Consider the following 27,456-nt stretch of genomic DNA (forward strand, 5'->3'; position numbering starts at 1 on the left):
TGCTAGATCAGACCAAAGGCCTATCTAGTCCAGCATTCTGTTCATACAGTCACCAACCAGCTGCCTGTAGGAAACCCACAGTGTGGTTTCCAGCATGGAGTCAGTGTGGTGCAATGGTTAGAATGTTGAACTGGGACTTGGGAGGCCTGGGTTCTTGTCCCCACTTGGTCATGAAGCTCATGACTTTGACTCAGTCACTTACCCTCAGCCTGACCTACCTCACAGGGTTGTTGTGAGAATAAAATGGAGAAGAGGAGAATAATCTTTGCTGCCTTGGGCTCCTTGGAGGAAAGGCAGGATACAAATGTAATACATACATTCATACATACATACATACATAAGCAAGCCAGCCAGCCAGCCAGCCAGCCCACATATAGGATGTGAGTGCAATAGCAGTGTCCCACTCATGTTCCCCAGCAACTGGTATACAGCATATTACTTTCTACCTCAAAGGAGGTGCTGTCGTTTTAACATAGAACAATGCTTTTAAAATGTGATAGTCCCTCGCAGTCTGAAGTGGTAAGGTCCATTCTACCACATCAAGACTCTATGACATCATTCCCATTGTATTCCACTACAAGTGTGGACCAGGCCTAAGAATATTCTTTAGCTCTGGGCGTCAGCTTGTATAAGAGCTGTGGTATGCTAAAACATCCCACATAATCCAACCTGTCCCAGCATGTCTGTCAGCCAAACACAAAGAGATACATTCCAAAAGGTGAAATGCTTTCAGGTAAGCTGAAATACTGGGAGCAGTAAGAAATTATTGGATTTATAGAATCCACTCCTATAGGATTAAACAATAATGTTATTTATTTGTTTGATTACTGGATTTATACCCCATCTTTGCGCTCACATTGCTCAAGGTGATTTACAGTATAATTTTTAAAAGTACATAGTAGACATCTAGCATCATAATAATTCAATGCAGGGCAGTGCAATGAGATACCATACCAGTAAATATTAACTAGGCTGTGTGTCTTCCAGCCTGCAAGATCCAGTAAAAAGGTAGCTAGCCAGCCTACCCTTACAATATAACAGGATATGTAGCACGTGTATGGTGATCAAGCATCTATTCCAGTCCCTTATGGCAACCACCTACAACTGTTATTCAGTCTATCAGTTTCACTATAAACAAGTTTCTGGTTTGCATTCATGTTCTTGTTGATCCAGAATCCCACATAAGTGGACTGGAGTGAATCCAAAACATTTTAATAGGAGAGTCAGTTTAGGTTGCAACAGAGTTTTGTTAATTTTGAAATAGGTTGAATGGGAGGGAACATCTATTGTATTATAACTTCATATAGCACATGAAAAATTAAGTAAACCCCATGTCTAAGATTTCAGTACATGGGAGCATATTTTGTGTGCCTGTTTATGGATGCCAGCTCTCACAATCTTTGTAATTAATTGAATGTTTGACATTATTCTTAGTGGGTGGTAGTGGTAGACTGGGTCTTAATGGGGTGTTTGACTTTCTACTTGACTTGTCAAAACTTTGGAGTTGAAGTCAGTTAAGACTAACACCCCTAAAAATGTTGCAGAGTACAAAGTTCCACTGATTTTAATATGGGCGGTCAATATAATGTGAAAGCAATGGAGCCCAATGGGATGAATATCGCTTTCAAATACATTAGTTTAATCTAGCTGTGAGACAGTTTATAACACATTTGTGGTAGGCAGGCCCAAACAGAGATCTCACTGATCAGGCAGGAAAAAGTCTGAATGAGATCAGGCTAAGTAAATGCCCATTTCTACAACAGATTATATCTGGGGGGAGGGGTGTTAAATCACAATTAAATCAGTGGTATTAATAACCAGCTAAGCAAAGGCACAGCACTTGGGATCAAATCCATTGGGTTGTATCCAATCCTAGTCCTATTTAGAGTAGAACTGTTGAAATGAATGTGTCTTAAGTTACACTAGTATTGGATACAACCCAATCATACATGGATTCCAAATGGATTACTTTTCGGTGGTGGGCTCTGATATGAGGCCACAACCCACCATAGAGTTGTGTGCTCTTAAAACCCACCAATTTCAGTGGAACTTGAGTGCATATAATGGTGTCATGCATACTAATCCTGTTTTCCCACAGGTTAAGTTCCCCTGAATTCAGTCAGACTTGAGTCTCAAGAATTGTTCCTAGGACTTCAGCCTACAGTCCCCCAACCAAAAACATGCGGTGTGGACGTCAGTTCTGCTGAAACCAGTGCATCAAAATGGGAGTTCCACCACAGCAGACCATATACAGGCAGAAATTCAATTACCATTTGTTCATTAATTATTAACTCAATTTGTGGGCTTTGAATCGTATTTCTAATCATTTCCCCCATGAAAATGTTTCAGTGGGGACATCACTGCTGTTGATAACTTTTGAATCAGGCACTTGCCTGGATCTAACCAGGAAGAAACCTGTGCACTGTAGATGTGGGTGTTTATCTGGTCTCCACTGTACGCCTCCGAGGCGGCTGGGAATGCACATCCTCTTCCAGAGCCACTCATTCATGCAACGAAATGCAACTCGAACTGGATTATGGCCACACTGTGTTGAAGAAAACATGACTGAGCCTTGGCAGCAGAATTCAGGCAGACAAGCATAGACTCAATCGGAAAGGATTCCCATGGGGAACCTACCTAGTGGAGTACCTACTGTCATTTTCAGTATTTACCTAAGAACATAAGAGCCCCGCTGGATCAGAACAAGGGTCCATCTAGTCCAGCATTCTGTTCACACAGTGGCCAACCAGCTGTTGACTGGGAACCCACAGGCAGGACATGAGCACAACAGCACCCTCCCACCCATGTTCCCCAGGAATGGGTGTACATAGGCTCACTGCCTCTGGTACTGGAGGTTGCAACTAACATAATGTGCTATTCTTTGACAAACTACAGCCCTTTTGGTTGAATATCAGCCGTGCTTAAGCCAAAGGCTAGGCTTACACCCTGCTAGGGCAGCCTAACACGAGTGTGCTGAGAGAGAAGATTCCGTATGGTTGGATTCTTCTGCTAAGAAGTAATTCCTTCTGGACTCTCCCAGTTAAGCCTTAACCAGTCCCGACTGATCTTCTGCCCACCTTTTCTTCTCTGTCCATTCTGCCCTATTTTCTAAACTGAAATGTAACCAAACGGCTTTTCATTGGGCTCAAAATCACCTGACTCCAGAGAGGACTGCCTATACCTGGTCCTAGGAGCATTCTCCTTCCTGCAAAGAAGGGAGTCATTTTCCCTTGAGCATCAGTCTGGGTGATCTCTGCTTCGCCTGCGTGGGATCCATTTGCCAGTGGCTGTTTCAGAGAGAGCCTTGTATTGTGCATTTCCCATCTCCGGCTCAGTCAGACTTTTAGTGGAGCTAAACTGGCCTGCTATTGTTAGTTTCTTTTCTTATATGCCAGGAAAAGCAGTGGCAGGAGATGAATTAGTATTAAGACATACCTCCCTTGCCCTTCCGCTTTGTTTTATTTTTTGCGGGGTGTGAGGGGGGATTTCTCCACTCTCTGGAAGACTTGCCAGCAGCCCAGCCGAAAGCGAGTCACATCGGTACCATGATCAACTGTGCTAAGGCGTACTGGGTTTCAATCTATGCACGTGCATTTAAGTCGTGTAAGATCGGTGCGCCAGAACCACTGAAGCCCACTGAGAAGAGCGCCTGCGCCTGGCGCCAGGGCTTGTGATGGAACGGACTTCCAACGGTGTGCGCTGAGGTCCCGCCTTTGGTTCATTGATTGAACGAGACCCGGACTGCAATGGAGGACTTTAACAGCACCATCTTCTCCAGGACTACTCGAAAGTAATTCCCACTGAGTTCACAGGGGTTATTCCTAGGCAGGTATAGGATCGCGGCCTAAAGGGCTCAAATCAAGTCCAGGGCTGTGGCTTAAATGGAATGTGGACCGAGCTACCGAGTTGCGGACCTGCTTAGAAATAAGAAAGGGATTTCGATGGCGCTTCCTTCCTTCCTTCCTTCCTTCCTTCCTTCCTTCCTTCCTTCCTGGTCAAGAGCATGCAGGACTAGGAGACAGATAGACTGACGGTGCATCCGCGAAAGGGGAACGGTAAAGGGTATGAAGGTGGGGCCGAAACCCACATGTTTGAGGTGTGAAGAAAAAGGCATGGTGGACGAGAAGGAGAAGGAGCATCGATGCTGGATACTTGCAGCCCTTTGCATCCCAAGTGCTTCCCGAACACGGAGAAGAAAACAAACAATGCATAAATGCCAGCGTTCCCGTGAAAGGGACGGGGGGGGGGGGTGGGAGGGATCGAGGCAGCGAGCGAGCCCTGGACAAGCGCTGCGGATGTTCCTGCGAGGATTCACTTTGTGTGCTAAGAGAAGGGCGGAGGGGCTGGCGAGGGCGGCTGTTGGTCCCCCCACATACCACCCAAGAAGTTATTCACGGCTAACAATCACCATTATCTGTCCCCACTTTGGCCTAATCAGACAGAATCCGTAATACCGAAGGCCGCTTCCTGCTGGCTTTGGGGAGGGGTGGGATGGGGATTCTCTGGGGGAGAGGAGGGGGGCAAGAAGGGTGGGGGGAGGGGGAGGGGGAGGGGAGGTTGCCCTTCCTCCCATTAGAGCTTTAGCACTTGACTAATTCAGGTACTTAGCATCCCATAGACAGGGACGGTTTGAAAGCAGCCCGTGTTGACGGTGGGGAGGAGGGCTGTTGATATAAACAGGAGCCCCCTCGGTAAGCGACACTAATCTCTCGGCCGAGGGGAAGCACAGATGAGTCTTCCATCAAGGATCCCAGGCAGCGCCCAGTAGTCCGCTCCCCTGCTGCAGGCGGCGGGCATCTCTGCCACCATGGCTACCATGGGCAGGATCAGCTTCACCGTGCGGAGCCTTTTGGATTTACCCGAACCCGAAGGCAACAAGGAGCAGGATCCAATCGAAGGCTACGGCGGCTCCCCATACCGGGCATGGATGGACCCCGACAGGAGCCACTATCTGTGTGAGTGCTGGGCTGGGGGGGGGGGGGGGCGTCCCCAGGCAGTGGACCTTGGGGAAGATCGGAGGAATACCGGGGGTGGCGGGGACGACAGACTGCCTGCCAAATAGAGGCGGCCACCATTTTAGAGATGGCTCGGTGGATGTATGTAGGAGGCGAATCCAGAATGGTAACGCGAGTCGGCGTTCCTTACGGAGAGAGATAACAGGTAGATGAATAAGCGGATAACACGGTTCCAAGGTAATTTATGGCGGCGTAGGGGGGGGGGGGCGAAGAGAACCTAATTGTTTGGTTAATTATTTGATTAGTAAAACAACAGAGAGAAATAAATGAAATAGATAACGAATGCCGTATATAGATGTGTGTGTGAGTGCCTCTGTGTGTGTGTGTATCTGAGAGAGAAAGAGAGATGCTATAGATTACGTGCATACATATCGTGCTTTTATGTGTATATGCAAATATATATATATATATATATACACACACACACACACACACACACACTATAAACACACGTAGGGTCGCGCAAACAAGCGGACACACACAAACACACTCACTAGGAAGGAATCACCAAATAAAACAGAAATACATTTCCTCTGATCTTAAAGCTTTCTCTGTGCAATACCTTGAAATCTCCATACCTTTAAAAATTTTTTTTACAAATGATGGACTAGATTTGGTTAGGTTAATGTATTGTCTAGTCTAGACTGATAAGAGCTGAGATGAGACATAAATATATGATCACACATTCACACGCGCGCGCGCGCGCACACACACACACACACACACACACACGGCATATGTACTGATAAACTATTACGACATTGCATGTAGGGTTTTGTGGTTGTTGCCTTTGCGTGCATTTTTACTTCCACTGTTCGTGGTTCTCTGACTGTATCTACCATATTCTACAATGCATTTGCCATAGGTAAGAAATTAGCGTGAGGCTAGATATTAAATAATTACCGATTTTCTTTGTTTTTGTTTAAAAAGGACTCCTTATTCTTTCTTTAAAAAAATCCTGTCCTTTATTCAGAGGGTTTTTTTTTTTTTTGAAAAATGGTATCAAAGCAGAGAAACAGACTCCATAAATAGACGTTATTTTAAGGCATTATCGGGGGGGCGGGGGCAGAATCAGACGTGGAGCTAATAAAAACCCAGCGCAATCTACATCACAGTTGCTACAACCCTCGTTGTTGCTGCTGCTGTTACGGTTATTATAAAGTAGAATATGTTTGCATTTCTGGACAAGATTAGATCCGTTGCTACATATCTTTACCCTTCCCTTTGGTAAGTCCCCCCCCCGCCCCGTGCTCATGTTTAGCTCCAAACATGCTTTAGTGAACCCATAGCCTATGTGATAGTTATACCACATTATACCTAATTTCCAGCATTTTAGCTTTATCTTATCCCCACCGCCAAGTAATGTCCCTAAAATACTGTCACATGTCTGGATGCAGTCTGTTCCTGTGCTTGTACACTATAACGGAGCGGTAAGATCATGCTGTAGATCGTGGTGCTGATACTGATAACAGATGATCCGATCATCCACCCATCCATGTTTATTTTCAGTCCGACCCAGTCCAACACTTGGGTTTAAGCCGACTCTGTTGCCCAGCGCTCCGAGAGACTGCTAACCAAGACACGATTCTAGCCACAGTTATGCATTTTAAGGATGCAAATTTACATGGAATTAAGCCCCATTCAACTCAATGGGCTTTTGTTTTGGGTAGGCATGTGTAGGATTGCCTTCACTGGAGTCCCATTGCTTTCAGTTGAGGATTTTACTGCGCTGGCATCACTCTGGTCTCCCACTGAAATCAATGGGCCTAACTTTGTCTGGGCTGTGATTTCGATGGAACCTCAGTGTGCTTTGGAGCACTGCTCAAATTATTAGGGGAACGGTGGTGTTGGTGAGGCGAAATTAAATCCACAGCCCCACACCCAATTGTAGCAGAATCATGCCGTGTAGCTTACTAAAATGTAAGGGGGGACCTCCCTCGGGTCCCCCTATATTTCCAGCATAAATTTGGAGTGTAGCTCCAATCCTATGCAGCCTGATCCTATGTCTATTCGTTGGGAAGTAAGTCCCATTGGATGCGATGGGGGTCCCAAGTAAATCTGGGTAAGGCAACGGTCTTAGGTGGAAGTGATTTCATTCCATTGAAAGCAGATGGCCGCTTTTTTTTAAGCGTCCAAGTCAACAACGTGTTTCTTATCTTTCTGCCAATGGTTTGAACTCCTTGAACTCGGCTAAAGAGTGTAGATAGTGGATCCGCTTAGGAGCTCCATTCCGGATTTCATTGCAGTCAACAGATCTCCCTTTCAGAAGATTCGTGGAGCTGTAACCAGCACGAGTGAAGGTCCAGATTTCTAATGGGCTACGAGGCTCCGGCTCCGGAAGATGCCGCGCGTTCAAGACCGACCTCTTTCCCCGTCGGTTCCCCGCGTGCTCAGGAGGGAAGCAGTAATTCCTATGTGGAATAGAAATGGTTTGCCTCTCATATCCCGACCATTAAACTAACGGAACACCAGTCACACATACAGGCATCCTCACCCGCAGGCACACGGTATAGAACTCCATTCACATCGTAAGATGGACCAGGTGTACTAGCTTCTTTAAATTCTCGTTGCCCAGCCTTCGAAGATGCCTCTTTAGAAGAAAGTGGTACACCCCGAAGGTGGGGGCCCCTTTGTGGCAATGCCTCTCCTTCACCCGCCACTTTGATGCGAAGGAAGAGCTGATTCCTTTGCAGCCAAGCTAGCTCTGAAGGGGTGGGGGGGGGGGAGAATCGTTCTTAGCACTATGCAGAGAGAGCACCATTGGTTCCCAGAGGTATGTCACACGCACCACCTAATCAAAACACGCCCTTTTGCCATTAACAAATCCATCACCGATATAAACTACCACACCCACTTGGGTCCATGTTTAGAATGGCAAATGCGATGAGACCCCCCCGCTCCTCTGCCCTCCCTGCAACCTCTTTTCCACGCTAGCATCATTCTGATCACTCCTGTACTTGCTGCACCATGCAGCTTCCTGGGTACTTTCGGGGAAATGATCTCTCAGCTCATAATAAATGGTCGGAGGAAAATTCTTTTGGTGGAACGAGCACAATAAACGCGTGATGCTGCAAGCCGATATAACACAGGTAATGCTCCCGGAGACCTTTACTGCTGTCCCCCAAGGGTGCCCTGACCTTCCCCCCACCGCTGAATTCACCCCCTTCTCTAGTCTCTACCCCCTCTACTGAGATCCTAATATAGATCGCTCTTTCCCTGCCGCTGTTAGCAACGAGGAAAGAGCGATCCGTATCAGGATCACTGTGTGTATACGTGTGCGCACACGCATAATGTGTGTGCTTTGTGAGTACGTGTGTGCGGCCCCGACCTCTAAACCGGCATCGCATGCAGCCGGAAGGTCGAAAAGGTTGTGCACTCCTTACTTATCTGGGACTTCCTTCTGAGTTAGGCATGTATGTACAGGATCGCGCTGTAAGTTTTTAAGGTGCCGCAAGATTCTTCCTTGTTTTTGCTGCAATAAAATGTTGGGAAATTAAAATACTGAGCCATCAGTTTCGTCTGTGTGTGTGTGTGTGTGTGTGAGAGAGAGAGAGAGAGAGAGAGGAGGAACAAGGCAGTTTAATCTAATATTTTATTAATAATATTATTTATTTATTAAAATTATTTTCAGGACGCCTTTAAGGGTAAAGAAATAAATATTTTATGTTTATAAAATAGAATTTAGAATTATATTTATAAAATAGAATTTTATAAAATAGTTTCTTTAAAAAAATAAAATCTTCCTTTCCTGAGATTACAAATAGATGCAATGTACTGCTTTACTAATCACCAAATACATCAATTCTCTCTCTGTGTGTGTCTTATCAAACAGTTATTAATAGAAATGATAGTAGAATAAGATGTGAACAATATTTGATAGACAGTGGCTAACATCCTGGCCACAGTCGGGCTACTTAACTTCCGTTGCCTTTAGTGGCATTGCAACAGCCTAGAACTGTGTTCAGATCGCAGCCTGCGGACCCAATCCCGTGGAGCAAGGGGCTGTGGGGCTGTGCGATTTCTCCCGCATCTCCTCCTTGCGCTTTGGAAAACATCTTGCCAGAGTGGATTGTGCGAACTGGTTCTAGTCCAGCCTGCCCAATCGCCTATGCTGTGGGTGGGCAACACACGACATTAAGCTACACGTAGAACGGCCAGATTTAAATATCAATAAGAAGACGCAAAAAAATTAGGGAGGGGAAATTCAGTTCCATGCGCTCCATCACAAAAGGCCAGTCCAAATAAAAGTATTGCAGTGCTTTCTAAAGACGCCAGGGTCCAGGAGTTCACAAGTCTCCAGAGAACTTGGATCTATGGATGGATAAATGGACGGATTGCTTCTTCTTTGTGTGTGTGTGTGTGTGTGTGTAGTGTAGATCAGCATTCGCAACGGTGCTGGACTAGAAGCCCCAGGGGATGGAACGCATCTGGAGGGCACCAGGTCGGATAAGCCTGGCGTAGATAGATTCTACACACACATCTGCTCAAACACACTCACTCATGTACAGTGGAGGCTGGTGGCTCCAATTTCCGTGGGGCTGAGAATCCATTCTGGGTTGCAGCCAAAACCAGTCAGAATTCTGAAGGTGCTGAACTCTAGCCCCCAAAGTGGTTCAGCACCGTGGATAGCTCCTTTAGCGTTCTGGCTGGTTCTGACTGAAACCCACAATGGATGCACAGCCTCCAGCTCTCATGCCTCCGCTATGCGAACAAACGCCATCCCTACTTCTCTGTCTCAGCCCAGCACCGCAGGGGCCACACAGGCTCCCCCCCGCCCCCCGATCTATGCGTCAAAGCGCTGGCCCGGATTTCCCCTCGATTCCTTTCGCTTTCGATGGGGTTTTCCTTCGCAAGGGCTCCAGGTCTGAGCTAACCGCCCCCCCCCCCCCCCCCCGTGTCTCCTCCGCAGCTTCGGACGAGAGCGGCGCAGAGAGCAGATCCCGGCCGGCCGCCGCCGCCGCCGCGGCTCGGGCGGAGGACGAGGAGGAAGAGGAGGAGGAGGAGGAGGAGAAGAAGAAGAAGCGGCGGGTGCTCTTCTCCAAGGCGCAGACGCTGGCGCTGGAGCGGCGCTTCCGGCAGCAGCGCTACCTGTCGGCGCCCGAGCGGGAGCAGCTGGCGCACCTGCTGCGCCTGACGCCCACCCAGGTCAAGATCTGGTTCCAGAACCACCGCTACAAGACGAAGCGCGCCGCGGGCGGCGGCGGTGGCGCCGAGCGGGCCGCGGGGGCGGCGGCGCCGCCGCTGCGCAGGGTGGTGGTCCCGCTGCTGGTGCGCGACGGCAAGGGGTGCCAGAGCTGCGGCGGCGGCGGCGCGGCGGCCAGGGCCCAGGACGGCGGCGGCCAGGCGGCCCTCAGCCTGCCGGGCTACCCCGCCTTCCCGCAGGCCGGCGCGCTGAGCCTTTTCCCCGCCTACCAGCACTCAGCGCCGCCGGCCCTGGTCTCCTGGAACTGGGGGTGAGGAAGGCGGCGGCGAGGCCGGCTAGCCACCCGGAGAGGACTCGAGCCTGCCCGCCTGCCTGGGTGTGCGGAGATGTGCTGGCCGGCCGGCAGGCCTTGGGGTGACCGCTGGCAGCCTTCGACGGGTGCCCTCGTCGTCCTCCGAGGCAGGGCCTTGAACAGGACTACTTTAGAGTAACTGATTATTCACGGATTGCGGCCATGAAAAACATGAACTCCCCAGCAGTTTTCTTCGAAGTGAAGGATGCCCAGACCCATTATATGTTCCTGGAAAGCAGCTCCAAGCGCGTGTTGAGGATGGGCGGAGATCTGATGGGCTGGGCATCCTGGGCACTCTTCCTGGCAGCACGCCCGGTTGGAGGGAAAGGGGGCGCTTCCTTGTAAACGGGAAAATCGGAATGTATCATGTAGACAGAGGTTGCAATCCTATACACGCTTAACCTGGGAGTAAGTCTCATTGAACTCCATGGCCCTTTCTTCTGCGTAGGCATGCATAGGATTGTACTCTAAGGGCGCAAAATTTGAGATGACTCAACCCAGGTTAATCCCGCCTGAACACAGTTCTTGCCAAAAAAACTGTGGGTGATTTACCCATTTATATGTATTTTAATGGGTGAAGTGAGGATTAGAGACTTCATGAGCGATTGTGAATAAGGAAACCAGGAACAGTAGTTGTTCCGGATTAATGAATGCGGAGTACAGGGCTCGGGTGTTACCTGGAAATAAGTTTAAGGGAATTCAGTGGGACTTCCATGTAAATGTGGTGAGGATTGGAGGATTCAGCATAGCTACCCAAGGGGAAGATAGAAGAAGAAAATCATGGAGTTATCCAGCCACCATAAGCCCTGTTTTTGGCCTTTTGTTTTAGAAAGTTAGTCGAAAACATAGGATTAAAAACAAACAAACTGGTTTGGTTAACTTTGAAACAAAACAAATAGTGAGTTGATTGTATCAGAGATAGTTTATTTTCAAATAGAATTTTCATACCATGATTAATAAACAGGATCGTTGGCAAAAGAAAACCATCCACAAGACTAGTGTCTTTTTGGTATAAGAGGCCGGCATCTGGAGGAAGCACTTTGCGGGCCTGCGTGATTGTGATGGAAAGTTTGAAAAGAAAAGCAAGGAAGGGTATTTTTCGTCTCAAAAGTCCGAGATTAGTTCACTCTCCTCCTTGTCCATAAAGCAATATTTGAGGCTTCAGTTCTATACCCACTGAGGTGCTGGGAGTAAGTTTCGTTAAACTCAATGGGACTTATTTTTGAGTAGACTAGAAAAGGATTGCACTGTAAACCTCCTGAAATCGGACTGTAATATTTGACTGCAAGGTTTCAGAATTTCTGGTCCTTACCTTCATTGCCTAGATGATGTTATGACTTAGTTCACAGTAGGTTCATAAACTCTCTGGGTCTCTTTCCCTCTCTCGCCCCCCTCCCGCACCCCCACCAGCCACAAATGTGAATAATTGGCTAGTCGTTCTTTCTTTTTTAAAGGCATTTCCATGATTCAGTGAAAACCACCAAGAATCTTGTAGCACTTTAAAGACTAACAGCGCAATCTACACAGAAATAAGTCCCATTGAGGTAAACGGAACTTATTCTCACATAAGTATGTATAGGATTGCATCCCACCAGAGCGATGTCTACTCAATGGGGCTTATTTCTGAGTAGACATATATAGTACCATACTGTAACAAAGGTTATGGTGGCATAAGCTTTCCATCTCATTCGATGCATGAAGTGTTGTCCTCAGTTGGGGGAGGCCTATACACATGGGTAGAGGGTGGGACAATAAAAGGCTAAATGGGAGGGGAGAGACCCTAAAAAAAAAACCACAGTCTGTGACAATTCAATTCAAGCTTAAATCAGCACAGTGACCTTTAGTAACAGTAGTAGCTGTTGTAGTAGATGAATAAATCTGTTAGTCTTTAAGGTGGTAGAAGAGTTTTGCTTGGGCTTTTTACTGTCACAGACTAAGACGGTTACCCTTCCGGAGGGATTTCACGAAGTTCCTTTTACTCTTTCTCTCGTTTCTTTTCCAGCGTCTTACCAGGTTAACCATCCAGAATCCTGGGATTTAAATGAAACCACGATTGAAGTGACTGAGTGGTCCAAGGCCTTTAAACAGGTCAAACCACACCTTAGGTTAATGACGTAAGGTGTAGTCGATCCTCTTTGAGGTTTTTTTACTCTAATGTAAACTTACTCTAGTGTAAAAGACCAATTGGGTCAGGACCACAGTAAACCGGAGGAGAGGATAAAACCTCCCCATCGTTTGTCTCGCGAAATCCGCCCCTCCCCCGCGCTCTTGCGTGTTAAAAAAGAAAAAAAAAAAAGTGTCCATTGACGCCTCAGGAGAGGGCTAAATTACGCGTCACAGACAAACGCGTGTATTTAAACCCAATGGGGAAGAGGCGATTTATAGTCGAGGGGGCGAATGTCAGAGCAGGAGCGGTCGGTGGAGGGATGCGGAACCCTTTACCCGCCCTCTGCGTTTCCTCCGCACTTCTTCCCCACCTACTTTTCTCCACGAGGGGCTTCCGGGCATTATTAGCGAAGGTGAACTTGTGTCTGGGGTTGGAGAGGCGTCTGAGGCCTAAAGTTGGAGGAACGTGCAGCAGAGACAGTTAAGCCACACACATATACCCTACCACTTCTCCGCCCGTAGAATATGCCATCCTTCCACACACACAAAATAAACGAAAACAAAAATCTAAATGGCTAGACGATCCGCAAAGTGTGATCTGCTAAATACCATTTTCTCAGCAGCCGGACTGATACGGATTGCCATATTCACCTCGGTGCTATGAACGAAAGGAGACTTTAATAAATGCGATCGCTCTTCCGTTTACTGGATGAATGTGTAAAGGACAGACTGTTGCTCAGGGCAAAAAGTTCCTTATGTTTTTTTTCAAAATGTCCTTACAAAATTAAAATAACACGAATCGCAAAAATATTGCTACAGCCAATGGCTGTAGTAAAAAAATAAGAAGGTATGGGGTCAACATTAGCGTTGTGAATTAATATGACAAATGTCTTAGTGAAACAATCCGAAGGCATGATCAGGCCTCGTATAGAGACGCCGCTCCAGTCCAAAACCCCGTTCGTTTCAACTGGAAAGTGAGGTACATGGTCCAATATGCCCCACTGAAATCGAGTCACTCAACTTTGGCTGGGTTATGCCCCAGATTTATTACGAATGAAGGTATATATGAATTTTAAATCATGTACAGGAGAAGTAACTTTGCTCTGGTACCCTGTGGTTAACCAGACCTCCTTGGGAAGGAATTTAAAACAACTCATCATCGAAACTTATTTCCAAACATCTTCCTTATATTCCGCTATAAAAAAATGCATATATGGCAGAGGTGATGATGATGATTACTGAAGTATGTATAATTAGATCCTCATCTTAATATTCTTCCATTCCCTTGATCTATTTGCCAGTTTGTTTGGGAGAAGGGCCAGAACAGAAAATATTTTCTAAACGTATCCGATGACAGCACAACTAGCCGGAGACGAATAAATAAAGAAATCCGTGGTTTTGAAACAATTGGTCAGTCTTCATTTGAGACTCGAAACAGTCTTGGCTACTGAAGAAGGAGGAATATCCAGAAGTTCCTAGCAGAAATTGTCTCATATTGTTCTATATATCGGTTAATATTGCCAACCCACGCCAACGCCATCAGATTGAAGACTGTAAACCAAGCCAATCGACTTAAATCAAAGTATTTAAGAATTGTAGATTGACACGAAAGGCAGGTTGCTGCTGATGTTGTTTTTCTAAATCGTTAAACTTTTTATTTTGTTTTTTTAAGCCAAACCTTATGCGTAATACCCGTGGGTTTTGTTTTCGTTTGTTTATTCCCGGCCTCTTTCAAAAAATTTTCGGATGGATACAGGACAACCTCCTGCCGATTTCATTGGGAAGCACCAACGTAATCTTGATCTTGCTAGGCGACTGAGCAGATTTTGTGTTGGATGACACTGAAAGGCTGGTGCGTGAACCCGTCGGCTAGACTGTAGATTGCCTTTCTGCACCGGCCCTCTTTCTATCTCGCACGGAGCAACCTTCGCGAGCGGTGACGCGTAAGCCCTGGCTGTAGGTTCTTCTTGGCCTCTTCTGCCGGTGACCCACGGGTTGCCTGTGTGGGGCTGTTGCGTCCAGTCTGAACTAAGGCGCGTCCTCTGCCTAATCTCATGGCAAAGGGGGGAAATACGAGTTCTTTTAAATGCACCCTTTGGGATGCAGGACTTCTAGGCCAAGGGAAGAGGGTGGGAGATGATGCAGCCTGGCTCCCTTTCCCACTAGACCTGTCTCTCAAGAGCGACTCTTGCCTGGGAGCTTTCCTTTAAAACCAGCCCGTCTGAAACTGGCCTGCTTTCAATCGCTCACCTCTGGCTTTTGAGAATATCAACCAGACCATCCCTCGTCTTGGCTCAGGACCGGGTGTGTTCGCTTGTGCCTTTGGCTGCCACGGGACTATCGAGCCCCTTTGTTGTGAAGGGCTGGGGTCATTGTGTGGTGGTGCCCAGCTCTGTGGGTGGTGATTTCAAGAAGGCATCTGAGCCCGGAGCAGAAGGACCTTTGGGTCCGGCCTCTTGTTTCCGGGGGTGGGGGTGGGGTGGTGGACAGTCGTGTTGTCACCTGTTTTGTTTTGTTTTTTGTCTCAGCTGCTGCTGGCCACCTTGTCTTCCATATGGTTGGGGGTTATCTTCCGAGAATCTCCCAGAGAATCGCTCCTTAAACCTCCCTTTGTCTCGGGAGTTGAAAAGGGCATTCTTGCGCCTGAAAGGGACCTAGACAAAATCCGCACTGTTTCAATTCAGGACTGTTTAATCAGTCCCCTAGTGGCAATTTTATGGGCTTTAGGAGGTACAATGGTATCTTTGAAAACCTTGCGGCCTTCAGGAAAACAAAGGGCTTGAATTTTATGGGCCTACTGCTCAAATTAGAACTGTGCCAAATGTGCAGGGGGAGATTATCAAATTTGTATCATAAAAACAACCCTCTTATAACAAATGATTGGTGGGGGGGAGGGGCGGTGACTCCCAGCGATGGACTTTGTGGAAGATAGACTGGAGACTGGGCAAGCTGCGTGGTATATTATGCCAATCCCTCGGCTTTGTGGAACTCCCAGTAAGCTTCTTTATTTGCATTTCTTTATTTTTTTTTCTTGCAGTCAACAACCCTTCACTTAATTAAAGAAAATAAGTAACTTTGAATGCTTCATGAAAAATTATCTCAAAAGGTAATATTTAACATTAAACATAAAATACTGTTTTATATAGGGTGTGTGTCCACACATTATATAGGGAAAAAAAGATAGTTCCTAACAGACACATTAATTACTTGGAAGCACCTGCCACTGAAATCAATGGGGGCTTTGAGATGGTCTACAGGTTCCCCTTTCATCTTGGTTCCACCAGTGACTCTCCTCCTCCTGTTCTGGATCCTCTGATATTACTTCAGTAGTATGGGGGTCTCTGTACCTTGTCTCCTTCATGCACCCCTCTGATATAGTGGAAGCTTGGAAGACCCCACAATACATCTCATTCCCATGATTAGGGGTGGGCAGGGCTGGTGCCAGAGGGTGGCATGGTTGGGCACCTGCTGAGGCCCACAACTCCACAGGGCGCCCACTGCCAAGGGCTCCTGTCTTACGCTGCTGCTCTTCCTTACCATTCCCACTTGCTTACTAGGCTACCTTTTCCCTCCTGCTAAGGAAGGATGAATCTGTCAGTTTCACTTTCTTCCCCATTTGAATTTTTACATCTCAAGTTCTTTCCATCTGCAATATGAAGAAATTTGCAAATCTGAGTAAATCCTTATCAAAAACCCTGCTGAAATGCAATTTGCACCTGTCTGGCCAAATGTAATAGGTACAGCTTCTCCCAGCATGGAGAGGACCATATTGTACCTGCCTGCCACCTAGCTGTTAAAGAGAAGGAGCCTGTCAGAAAAGAAGTCATGGCAACCCTAATTCAGCACTACAAAAATGACAGAATACACAGGGATTCAAACCCAGACTTGAACTCAAAACCCAGGGCCTGGATGGATGAATCTCTCAGTTTTGGATTCTTCCCCATTTGACCTTTTTTTAAAAAAAATCTCAAGTTCTTTCTGTCCTGAATATGGAGAAATTCGTGACTCTTGGTAAAACTTTTATTAAAAATGAGCTGAAATAAAGTTCTTACCTATCCTTACCTCTGGCCAAAAGTGGGTGAAAGAAAGAGAAAGAGAAGCAGCATCTCCCGCCTGGTCACTCATCAGGGCCATAGCTTAGTGGTAGAGCACCTGCTTTGCATGCAGAAGTCCTCAGGTTCGATCCCTGGCATCTCCAGGTAGGGCTGGAAAAACTTCTGCCTGAAACCCTGGAGAGCTGCTGCCAGTCAGTGTTGTCAGTACTGGGCTAGATGGACCAGTGGTCCAAATCAGTCAGCTTTCTATGTTCCTATCAGCTGTTCCCATAGCAAGCAAGCAGGCAGTAGTGGTGGTGAGGAGGACCAGAGCAGCTGGCAAGAGTGGCAGCAAGGAGAAGGTGGGCCCATACTGAAGGAGGGGCCCCACGAAGAGCGTCTTGCCCAAGGAAGCCAGAGGCAGGCATAGGTGTGGGAATGCTCATGAGGGAAGGAACTACTTTTTGAGCTTTGGCCAGGACCTGCAGCAAGTGGGCCTATCAACATACCAACTCCTTGGGTTCCTCCATGGAGCAGCCCCACCTCAAGGACGAATCCCCCTTGGAGGAATTCCCACTGTTATCTCTGATCTCAGATAGGCCCTAGATCTTCCAATGTTACTGGACTGCTGCAGTTGACAAGCGCTGCTTGTCATCAGGACAGTGTGAAATTTAGGGCCAGTTCAGATGCTCTTCTAAAAAAACGTGCATGCAGAAGAACCCCACAGATGCAGCCAAACAGAGGAAGTAATGAAGGAAGTAACAGAGGAAGGAACTAGGGCTGTGCCAAACCCTGCCCCCTATTTTTGCCCCAACACACTAAACAACTCCTTTGAACCCTGAGTTTCCAGACACATATTTCACAGCAATCCCAGCTGCCAGTAAGACAATGTGTTAATGAAAAGAGGAAAAGAAAAGAAAAGAAAAGTGGGAGGGGCAGGGCACCTTGGCAAGTGCCAAGAAATCGGGCACCATATTGCCTGCCCCTGCTTTACACTGAGATGTTCCACTTAGACGGTTATTAAGGGAGCAATCCTATGGCCTCTTGACTCTGTCTAGCGGGCCATAGTTTTTGCTCATTTCTGGGAACCGACCTCGGAGCCCACACTCCGAGGTCACTTCCCAGAAAACCGACTGCCCCCCTCATCTGCGCTGCCTCCAAGGCAGCACAGAGAAGCCCTGTCCCCCGCCCTCCCAAGAGGAGCGTGGAGCAACTGAAAAGGGGCGGGGCTGGGGGGCGTTCCGGGGCGGGGAGAGTGGAGCTGCATGTACAACACATCCAATGTGTCATATGGCAGCTTCCTCTGCCAGTCGGCCCCCCTGCTGCTAGACAGCTGAAAACAGCTGTCTAGTGAAAAATAGCAAGGCAGGAGAGGTGCGGAGGGAACAATCCTCCTGCGCCTCTCCTGCCTTGCTTTGGATAGGCAGCTGCCTCGGAGTTCGGAGGCGGCCGCCTATCTACTTAGGATTGCGCCCTAAATATCTCAACCAGGCCACCAGGTTCCACTCTTAATGGTGACCTAGAAGTAATTTGAGAAAGAGAGAGACTTACTTCAGAATGAATGTGGTGCTTAGTTGTAAGGTACTTGGGGCTCAACCTTACTGGGCTATCATGCTCTCCGCCCTCCATGTTCTTAACATTAACACTTCACTCCCCAGTGTATGGCTACTCAGTTCTTAGGGAAATTAACTCTGTGCATCCTCTGTAACTATCATTATTGCTATTGTTATTCCTCCTCCTATGATTCCTTAGGGCATACCAAGTTCTTGATGTACATTGGCTGAATCTACACATAGCAGTTATACCGTTATCATACTGTTATCATCACTATCGGTACACATGACACCAATGGGCACCAATAGTTATGAAAATAGTATGACAATGGTATAACTGCTATGTGTAGATTCAGCCATTATCACAATAATACTTGCACTGCTGTTATTATTGAATTACTCATGTTATTATATTGCACTATATTGCTATGACCCAAAGTAAATTTGCACTTTCATGCATACTTTCAAGCCTCATTACCGATTCCAGTGTAGTGGTGGCATGCCAGAGATGCTTATTTTACTATCTGGCTAAGAGGAACACTAATTTGGTTGAAAATTGATTACTAATATCCTTGGAACCCCGAAAGATTATTAGATAGCTAGATAGCATCCATTTTCCCACATCTGAATCAGTTGAGGCTGTGCAAGTCCTGGATCAGTGCCTGGACTCAGTGATGGGCTGGATGAGAGCCAATAAACTGAAGCCCGCTCCCCACCCATGCTGAGTAGCACAGTGGGGCGGCATTTGCAGCCAGCCCTGGAAGGAGACAGCTCTCTGGCCTGCATGTGGGTGCATGCAGCGCCAACGTGCTGCTGAAAGGGGTGGGGCTTAGGATGAATGAGGGGGCCCATTCCCTGCATCACACACTCGCATTTTGGTCGGCAGCCGCCCACCCTAATGCAGGAGCTAGTTCAGGTTCTGCTGGTCACCTGAAGGGGCTGAGTAGGATTTATTTATTTATTTATTTATTTATTTATTTATTTATTTTACCTAAAAGCCTGACTGGCAGTGGCTTTGGTTTTTTTTCACCTGTTCCGTACTACCTGCCAGCATGGCAATTGGCTAATAGCGGTAGAAATGTGATAACTATGTCAGTTGGTCACAACAGGCAGCCGGTGTGGCCAGGCAAAGAGGGAGGGAGCATTGGTGAGCACCTGGACGCTCTTTAAGATGAAGAGGGGGCTCCTGGTACTTGCCACCTGGGGTCTAGGGACTTGGGGCAGGCAAGAGCACATTTTGGGACTCAGGATCTGATCTAGGATCTGATCTAGGATCTGATCTAGGATCTGGGGACTCAGGGGGCAGTGACCCGGGAGGGCGCCACCCCTGGACACCTTAGGTGTGCCAAGGGGCAGGGATGGAGGCTCAGCTGCCTCCACCACATGGCCGGGTACAATTGCCCTTTAAGAGATAAGCAATCCTGCTCCACTTTTCACCATTGCAGATGGCGTTAAGGTTAAGTTCATGTTAATTAATCAAGTTGTGGCCCTAGTTCACCCTGTGTAGTTCATCTGGGTATTTCAGGGGTTTGGTTGCAAGCTGAATCCTGGCAAGACAGAGGCTGTGTGGGTGGGTGGTTCTTGAGTCCAGGAGAATGGGAATATTGCCTGTTCTGGAGGGGGTTGCCCTCACAGTGAACCATCAGGTTCATAGACTGGGGGTACTCCTGGATCCACCCTTGTCACTGTGGCTTAGAGTGCCTTCTGCCAGCTTTGACTAGTATGCCAGCTGTAGAGATAGCTTGGCCACAGTGGTACAGGTGCTAGTAACTTCAAGGCTGGATTACTGCAACACGTTCTATGTGGGGCTGCCCTTAGGGTTGGTCCTGAAGCTGCAGCTAATGCAGAATGCAGCAGCTTGGCTGTTGTCGGGGGCTGCCCCTTTTCAGCATGCAACTCCTTTGCTGAGGGAACTGCACATTGGTGGTTGGGAAAAGGGGGTGGGGCCATTTGGAAATCCCCAGGGGACCCCTGGATCTGAGGTTCTGCACCCCTGCTTTAAAGGGTGCTTTCTTTAGAGAATTGAGCATAGTCATTTTTTGTATCTTAATTCTCCATTTACAAAGGCACAGGTTGCTTTTCAGGGGGTACAGAAGGGGGTACAGAAGCAAGAACATGGGCAGGCTGTCCTGACTCACAAGTTTGATTCCCTGACAGTTCAAACCCAAACTGCTGCATTCAACTCTTGCCTCTTGCAGCCTGCCTAGCCAATTTCAGTCTCCCCCCACTCTGCAGATGGGGCTGATTGCAAGTGTACAAAATGGCTCTGAGAAGATGTGCTCAGGCTCAACATGTCTCAGGATCCAGCCTTTGAAAACACACGCACACGCACGCGCACACACACACACACACACACCCCACCACCACCAAACGCCTTCAGCTATGTTGCAGTAGGCAATGTAATCATGAATATAAGAAAGGGAATGACAGAACGGTTCTCTAGTGAGACACTTTTCCCTCTATCAGTCTTTTCCTCCTATAGAAAAAGTAGGCCCTTCGCTCCTCTTAAGCAAACTGCTTTGCATTTATCATGATGCTCGCACCAGTCCTTTCTTTTGAAGAGGTTGCACTAAATTGGCAGGCACTCCTGTTTTTGCCCATGATTAAATGATAACTTTCCATTGTAGTTTTCAAAGCTCCCTTTTTCTACAGTCCTTTACCAAGTGAAAGGCAGTTTGATTTCAGAAGCGCTTGTTAGCTCATGTGTGATCCTGTCATCATTTCTTCAGAAAATCACGCACCTGCAGCTGGAGCAAGTTACCTGCCGTCAATGGAGGAATTGTCCACGTTTCAAAGCATTTAAATATTGTCTTCATTGTCAGGGATAACAACAGCAGGAGGGAGGCTTCAGTAGGTTAACCACATGCTGATTGTGCCTTGTTGCTTCAAGAGGTGGGATGATTTGTGATGCTCAGTGATAAAAAGAGCAACTACTTTGTTAGTACTATTTTAACAGTGCTTCCCCCGCCACTCTCTTAGAACTTCTCATTTATGATATAATAGCAGCAGCCAGAGTCCTGAGTAAGAGATCAAACACTACTTTGTAGTAAACTCTGCACACAAATGTAGTACTCCTCTGTACGTTTGACCGAAAAGCATGGCAGATAGCAAGACGCAGAAGTGTGGTGACCAAAGCACGTATCTAATGAGATAAATGTGATGGTGTTTTGTTTTTCCCTGTAGGCTGCAAAAGAATGGGTGCCTCCCAGTCATGGGGAAATGAATCTGAAGTGCAAAGCACAGGCCATGAGATACAGGTTGCTGGAATCAAGGGATTTATGGAATGCAGAGCAAAGTGGTTGAGGCACTTCCCCAACCAGTCTTCTTCTTGGCAGTTGCCGCTATTTTGGTGTGTTTGCTGCTCCCTGGATACCATTCTCTGACTCTTCCATTCAGTGCTCCCAGTTGCAATGGTGTGTGAACTCCACCTGTTCTGTTTCCTGCTTCTGTTATTCCTGTCTGGCATGCCCAGCCGAGTGTTGCCAGTTCCTTTTGGGGGTAGGCGATGTGGACCTGCATGTGCTGAAGGCGAGTTCACCATTGCCCACATCCTCTGTGCTCTTGCGCTGTTTAAACTACTGCTGAGAATGTCAGCATACAAGGCAATATAAGGAAACGTATTGGGTTGGATCCAGGATCTGCCTTCCACAAGTAGAAGGGACCTTCTGCAAGTGAAAGGCTTCACTCATGGAAGATCCCTCTATGTGATTTGGGGGGATCACTCACTCATGCCATTTAGCAGGGTCTTCTGACTCTCTGTATAGCATTTTCAGGGGATTGGAGGGGCTGGCATGAGAATGAGTGTGCAGGGAAATCCACTTCCACCAGCGCAATTGATCCAGCTTAAATCTGAGTCCAACCCATTGTCCACTTTCTGTTGGGTAGGGTTAATCTTGAGAACCTGGGAGAGGAATCTCAGGTGAACATCTGTAGAGCATGGAGAGTGATGGGATGGTATCTTATAGCATGAACTGTGTGGAATGTTGATGTTGACTCAGGGTTGGAGAATTTGATTTCTACTGGAATTTGAAGATGTGTTCCCTTGTATAAAAGATGGACAAATCTAACCACTTCCGAAGTGGTATTCTGATTTCTACAGTTAGGCAGCTCTAATTTTCCCATTATTTGGCAGCAAGTTGTGCTCCAAACATCACATCATTCATTTCAGGTGGGAAGCCAGACAGTCCTAAGAGATTTTTGCACAGTTTGACCTCATGGTGTTGTGGACCATTATGGAGACTGGGTTGGATGACATTCCATAGCTGACACTGGGGTGCACACAGTCTTATGTTCAATCCCTGGCATCTCCATGTAAACTTTATGTCATAAAGGATCTCAGGCGGCAAGGCTCACTTGGGAAGCCATGGTCAGTCAGAGCAGATCCCATTATGTGATCTCTGATTGGTTAGAATCACATAGTCAGTGTGAGCAAGCCCTTGGTTTTGCTTGGTTTTGCAAAAACTGGCTCTGAAGCAATTTGACAGCAAGAAACAGGACAAGATGTAATTGGAGATGGAATGAAAGAACCATTAGGGAAAATGTTGTTTACTGTAAAAATGTTTGCTGGCAAGCTTTCAGCTTAGTTCTGGATATTATTCTATTGACTTACGGACACTCATTTTCCGTTAGGTGCTTGATGTCATTGGATTTCTTGTCTCCCTCTTATTCTGCCTTCCCTCTCCTTCCTTTCGTTAAACAAGCCATGTATCCTTGTTTAATACCCTGATGTGCTTGAGTAGCACAAGCTTATACACAGAGATTGTACTAGGATGAAAAGGCCCCTTCCATTGTTGCAAGATAAGTGATACCTCTACAAAGTGCCATCGTAGGCAGGCACCAAGAATTGTGTATTGGTAAGGCTGGCTTTGATAACAGACTAGGGATGGATGAATCTGTCAATGCTGGTTTCTCTTAGTTTCTTATTTTCTAGTCTTAAGTTTGGTTCATGTTGAACTTTGAGAATTTCTCTAGTCTTCAGTTCATGGGAGGGGCTATGGCTCAGTGGGGGAGCATCTGCTTTGCATGCAGAACATCCCCGGTTCAATCCCTGTCATCTCCAGCTAGAGCTGGAAAAATTCCTGCCTGAAACCCTGAAGAGCTGCTGTCAGTCAGTGTCAACAATACTTGGCTAGGTGGGCCAAGGCTCTAACGCAATATAAGGCAGCTTCCTATGTTCCTATCCTATTTTTTTTTTTTAAGTTGCATGAAAATCTGTAGGCATTTTTGTATGCATTTCTTTGAATACATGCCTTTTATATGCATTTTTGCCTAATATACACAATTTTTGCGAGCAGTTTTCTGAATAGAACACATTTCTGAACACTATTTTCCCCAAGATGTGCCTTTTTGTATGCCTTTTTTTTTAAATTGGAGAACTCCATTGAAAAATGCAGAGAAGTGTGGATTTCGAAGGATAACTGAATTTTGGTTTACATAGTGCTTTGAAAGTCAGAAATAAGGCAAACTTAATGCATTCTCCCCCATCCCTATAACAGACACCAGTGCAGAGGGCTTTGGGATGCTGTAGATGGTTGCCAGCAGAAGGGCCATATGTTTCCCATCTCTACTTTATATTGTTATGCTTTTCAGTGTCCTGTTTTCTGAAACAGGCCCTATGTTTGAGCCTGCATGATGTCTTTGGATTCTTCTGAACTCCACACCTATAATTATAATTAGCCAAGTTTTATGTCAGTCTGCATTGGAAAGAGATGCCCAGTAAGTTATGGCAGCCCTTAAAAGAAACCTTTGATGCTAACCTACATAATACACAACTAGAATTCAGATCTGATTAGGATAAGAAGAAAACCTACTCATGTCAAGTGATGAGGATATTTTTTTTTACTATAGGGTAAATACATTTTAGGATAAATTACTTTGGGTAGATCTTTTGTGTGTGTGAATGCTCTAAGGTATTTTTGAGTTATGTACAATCTGGTGAGTATTTCCACCTTACAGCCTTATTACTATATTCTCTTTCTTTTTCAAAATAAATTGTGGGCTACAAATTTAGAGGTTGGTTAAAAAGCCCCTTCAAACATTTGGCTCATAAAAATTCAGACAAAAGGATCAAGAAACGTTTTGAACTTCTGAGCATCTGGTAAGCACAGATATCAAGAACGCAGATCAAAGGGAACAATGGATTCAATACACAACATTCATAGAGTACATGTGTTTGATAGCTGATTATGGTTACTGGGTTTCCTGAGGAATGTTTGCTCAGCAATGCAGGAGGGAAATATTTTGCTCCATCAATAAGCTGCATCCTTTGTCTGATCAAAGCGGGGTTCAGTGAGAGAGTCAAAGGATGCAATTCAACGACCACTTATGCTGGTTGAGACCTGTGAAAGTCAACGGGACTACATATGAACAAGTGGTCATTGAACTCCCCCCACAAGGTGTTGCAGAAGAGGTCCTGGCATAAGAGGAAGAATGCTGTACCATCAGGCTATTATTGTGAACATTTTACATTTCAAGGTATTGTAAATGTCCTCTGCAGGATTCTGTACAAATGACAGTGGCTGTCATAGAACGATGACAAGAAGCAATCATTGCTTTTGACAGAAGGGTTTCTTAAATACCTTGTCCATTTGCTCATCCCCAGAGTAGGTGAAATCTGATGGTGCAGCCACACTGGCATGTTTGAGTGGATCAATACTTAGCTGAGTATGTGGTGGTTCAAAACAATTGGTGCTATGATCCACACAATCGATGCATACATGTTTATGAAGAATGGTCTGCATGTTCAGTATTTCCAGTGACCTTCATGTAAATGGGGATGGCTTGTTTGGTGGAAGATTTTTGTTGTTTTTGAATGTAATAACATGTTGTTTCAGAATGTAATAGCAATCCTAATGAGAAAGCGGTTGTCCATCTATACTCATAATGGGTCCAGATTTAGCCAATTAGAGTAGACTCACTGAAATCAATGGGGTGTATATTAGTCATGTATAATTTAAGTCCCACTGATTTCAATAGGTCTATTCTAAATATGATTAGTTATGGACCCAACACCTATCTTCAAAAGTGACAATATCATAGTGCTAGGAAAACTATATAACACAAAAAGCCTTAATAGATTTCTCCATTTCCCACCCCCCACCCCCCCAACTTCTCCAGGTAGGGCTAGAAAAGAATCCTGCCTGAAACCTTGGAGAGCATCTACCAGTCAGTGTCATCAACAATGGGGCAGATGAACCAATGGTCTGGCTCAGTATAAGGCAACTTCCTATGCTCAAACTCCAGCAGTATGAGGCTTAGAGAACTGGGAAAAGCTTGGATTTTATACTTTATGGGGTGATCTCCTACCATAAATCCAAGCAGTCTTATGATGGATTCAATTTATGCCTCATTTTCTTTCACTCCAAAAGGCCATTTTGAAAATTATTTATTAATTTATCCACCTGATAACAAGTGTTCTTTGGATCCATTACAAACAGCTAAAATAATTTTAGCTATTACAGTACAATAAATACAATACAATACAATACAAAATGTAGAATGGAAACACTCACAGGAAATCTTGTTCCCCTAGTAATATTTCATTCAACCTGAATATCCCAGCTCAAGCCTGGATCGCACATAGGTTTCCACATGTAAGTGACATGCTGAGACTGTAGGGATCCAAACAAGCACAATGCAGGAAAAGGGGGACAGTGCGGGGTGGCATATTTGTTAAGGATTTGTTTGCAATTTTTGAATGCCAAATATCTTTAAAGGAATGGGATTACCCTACCTGACTAATCAGGAATGAGAGAAATCTTATAAATGAGACAATTATGGAAATCAGGAAGCAATTTAATTGTCTGGAAACATCTTAATTGGAATGAATATAATTTTCTTAAATGAAAGTAATCATGTTACTGGGGTTTAAGTAATAAAAAAGTGATTTCAAGTGCAACGTCTTAAACTGTTGCAACGAAATGTGTGAAAAAGACATGAACTAGTGCTGACAAGAATTATATAAAACACATGAGCTATTGTTGCTGATTTCTCTATCATGTTAATCTGGAATTGCTTAGCTTCATGCACTAGTATTAATATGTTTCATCTTCTCAGGGGAAACAACAGTGAATGGCTAATATCTTCATGCCTTGCTTCCTAGAGCAGCTGACTATCCATTGTTAGAAACAGAATGCTGGACTAGAAGGACCATTGCTCTAATCCAACAGGACAATGAAAGAATAAGCTAATGTAGCAAGAGATATTTATAAGACTTGAACCTTTATCCTATGAATTATTAGATATCCCTAACACCACTAACTTAATGCCTAAATCTGCACAGGATCCAGCTGGTGGAACACACCAACACCATTAAATGAAGACGTAATAAAAACATGGTAGCATATAACCATTATAAAAACATGGTAGCATAAACATATAACCATGGTATATGGTTACTTTTTTTAAATTATTATTACATTTATATCCCACCTTTCTTCCATCATGGAACTCAAGGTGGCTACATGTGGTTCCCAGGTGGTCTCCCCTCCAAGCATTGACCAGATCCAGACCTGCTTAGCTTCAGCAAGGTGGCTGCCTCATGTTCCTTCAGACTATGCCCTGGGACCTGCTACCTCTGCAAAAGTTCTCTGTGCAGGATATTGGAAACAGGAGAAAGTCCTCTTAATTTTCTATGAGCTGCCATGGGTACTGTATGGCAAAATGGGATGTAAATTTTAATATAAATAATAAAATAAATAAAATTCCTATAATCAGGGACTTGTTAAAAAGATTGTGTTGTAACTGTGAAGGCAACTATGCATTAACTATATACAAGTAAAGCAAGGAAGACAAAAAGCAGACTCATACAAATTGATCAGCTCTTCTTGTATTTTCTTTTAAAAAAGGATAGCACAGAGATTTGATACGTTATGTTTACTATATGAGAACTATGTTTAAATTAGTTTAATATGTGTTACTTTGTCGAATTAAGAATTGAATTGAATTAAAATAAGACACATTTTCTAACAGCCAAAATTATTAAGTATTGCACTAGAAAATAAATGTTGAGGATGGGACACTGTGTCTGGTATTGTGATTGTCTTCTGAATCTAAAACAGAGAAAGAAAAGGATATAGACCACGTGACAGGCTGGGTCATCAAATCTCCTACCTGGATAGTCCTCCTGTCCCTTCTTTGTTCTAAAGCAGGGTTGGAAAACACATGGCCAAGGGGTTGTATGTGCCCCCCATGGGCTTGAGTGTGCCCCCCCCGTTGCCACCCCTGCACAGCTCAAATTCAGCGGTGTGGCAGC

At 45.7% G+C, this 27,456-nt stretch overlaps 1 protein-coding gene across 1 annotated transcript; it reads left to right on the forward strand.

Annotated features, from left to right (window-relative positions):
• Positions 1 to 4,789: 4,789 nt before the first annotated feature.
• On the forward strand, positions 4,790 to 10,472 carry NKX2-8 (NK2 homeobox 8). Its single transcript, XM_084827158.1, has 2 exons — positions 4,790 to 4,955; positions 9,925 to 10,472. The coding sequence occupies exons 1-2, from the start codon at positions 4,808 to 4,810 to the stop codon at positions 10,470 to 10,472; spliced, it is 696 nt and encodes a 231-aa protein (XP_084683284.1). The 5' UTR covers positions 4,790 to 4,807.
• Positions 10,473 to 27,456: the final 16,984 nt, after the last annotated feature.

Source organism: Heloderma suspectum, chromosome 1 (genome assembly GCF_057233095.1).
Source record: "Heloderma suspectum isolate Gila_16-S chromosome 1, 16-S_ref, whole genome shotgun sequence".
NCBI lineage: Eukaryota > Metazoa > Chordata > Lepidosauria > Squamata > Helodermatidae > Heloderma > Heloderma suspectum.

Bases quoted from the DNA above. Each gene is read 5' to 3' on its own strand.
- NKX2-8 (XM_084827158.1), top strand. From the start codon at position 4,808: ATGGCTACCATGGGCAGGATCAGCTTCACCGTGCGGAGCCTTTTGGAT. The intron at 4,956-9,924 runs GTGAGTGCTGGG...TCTCCTCCGCAG, and splicing joins CGACAGGAGCCACTATCTGT to CTTCGGACGAGAGCGGCGCA.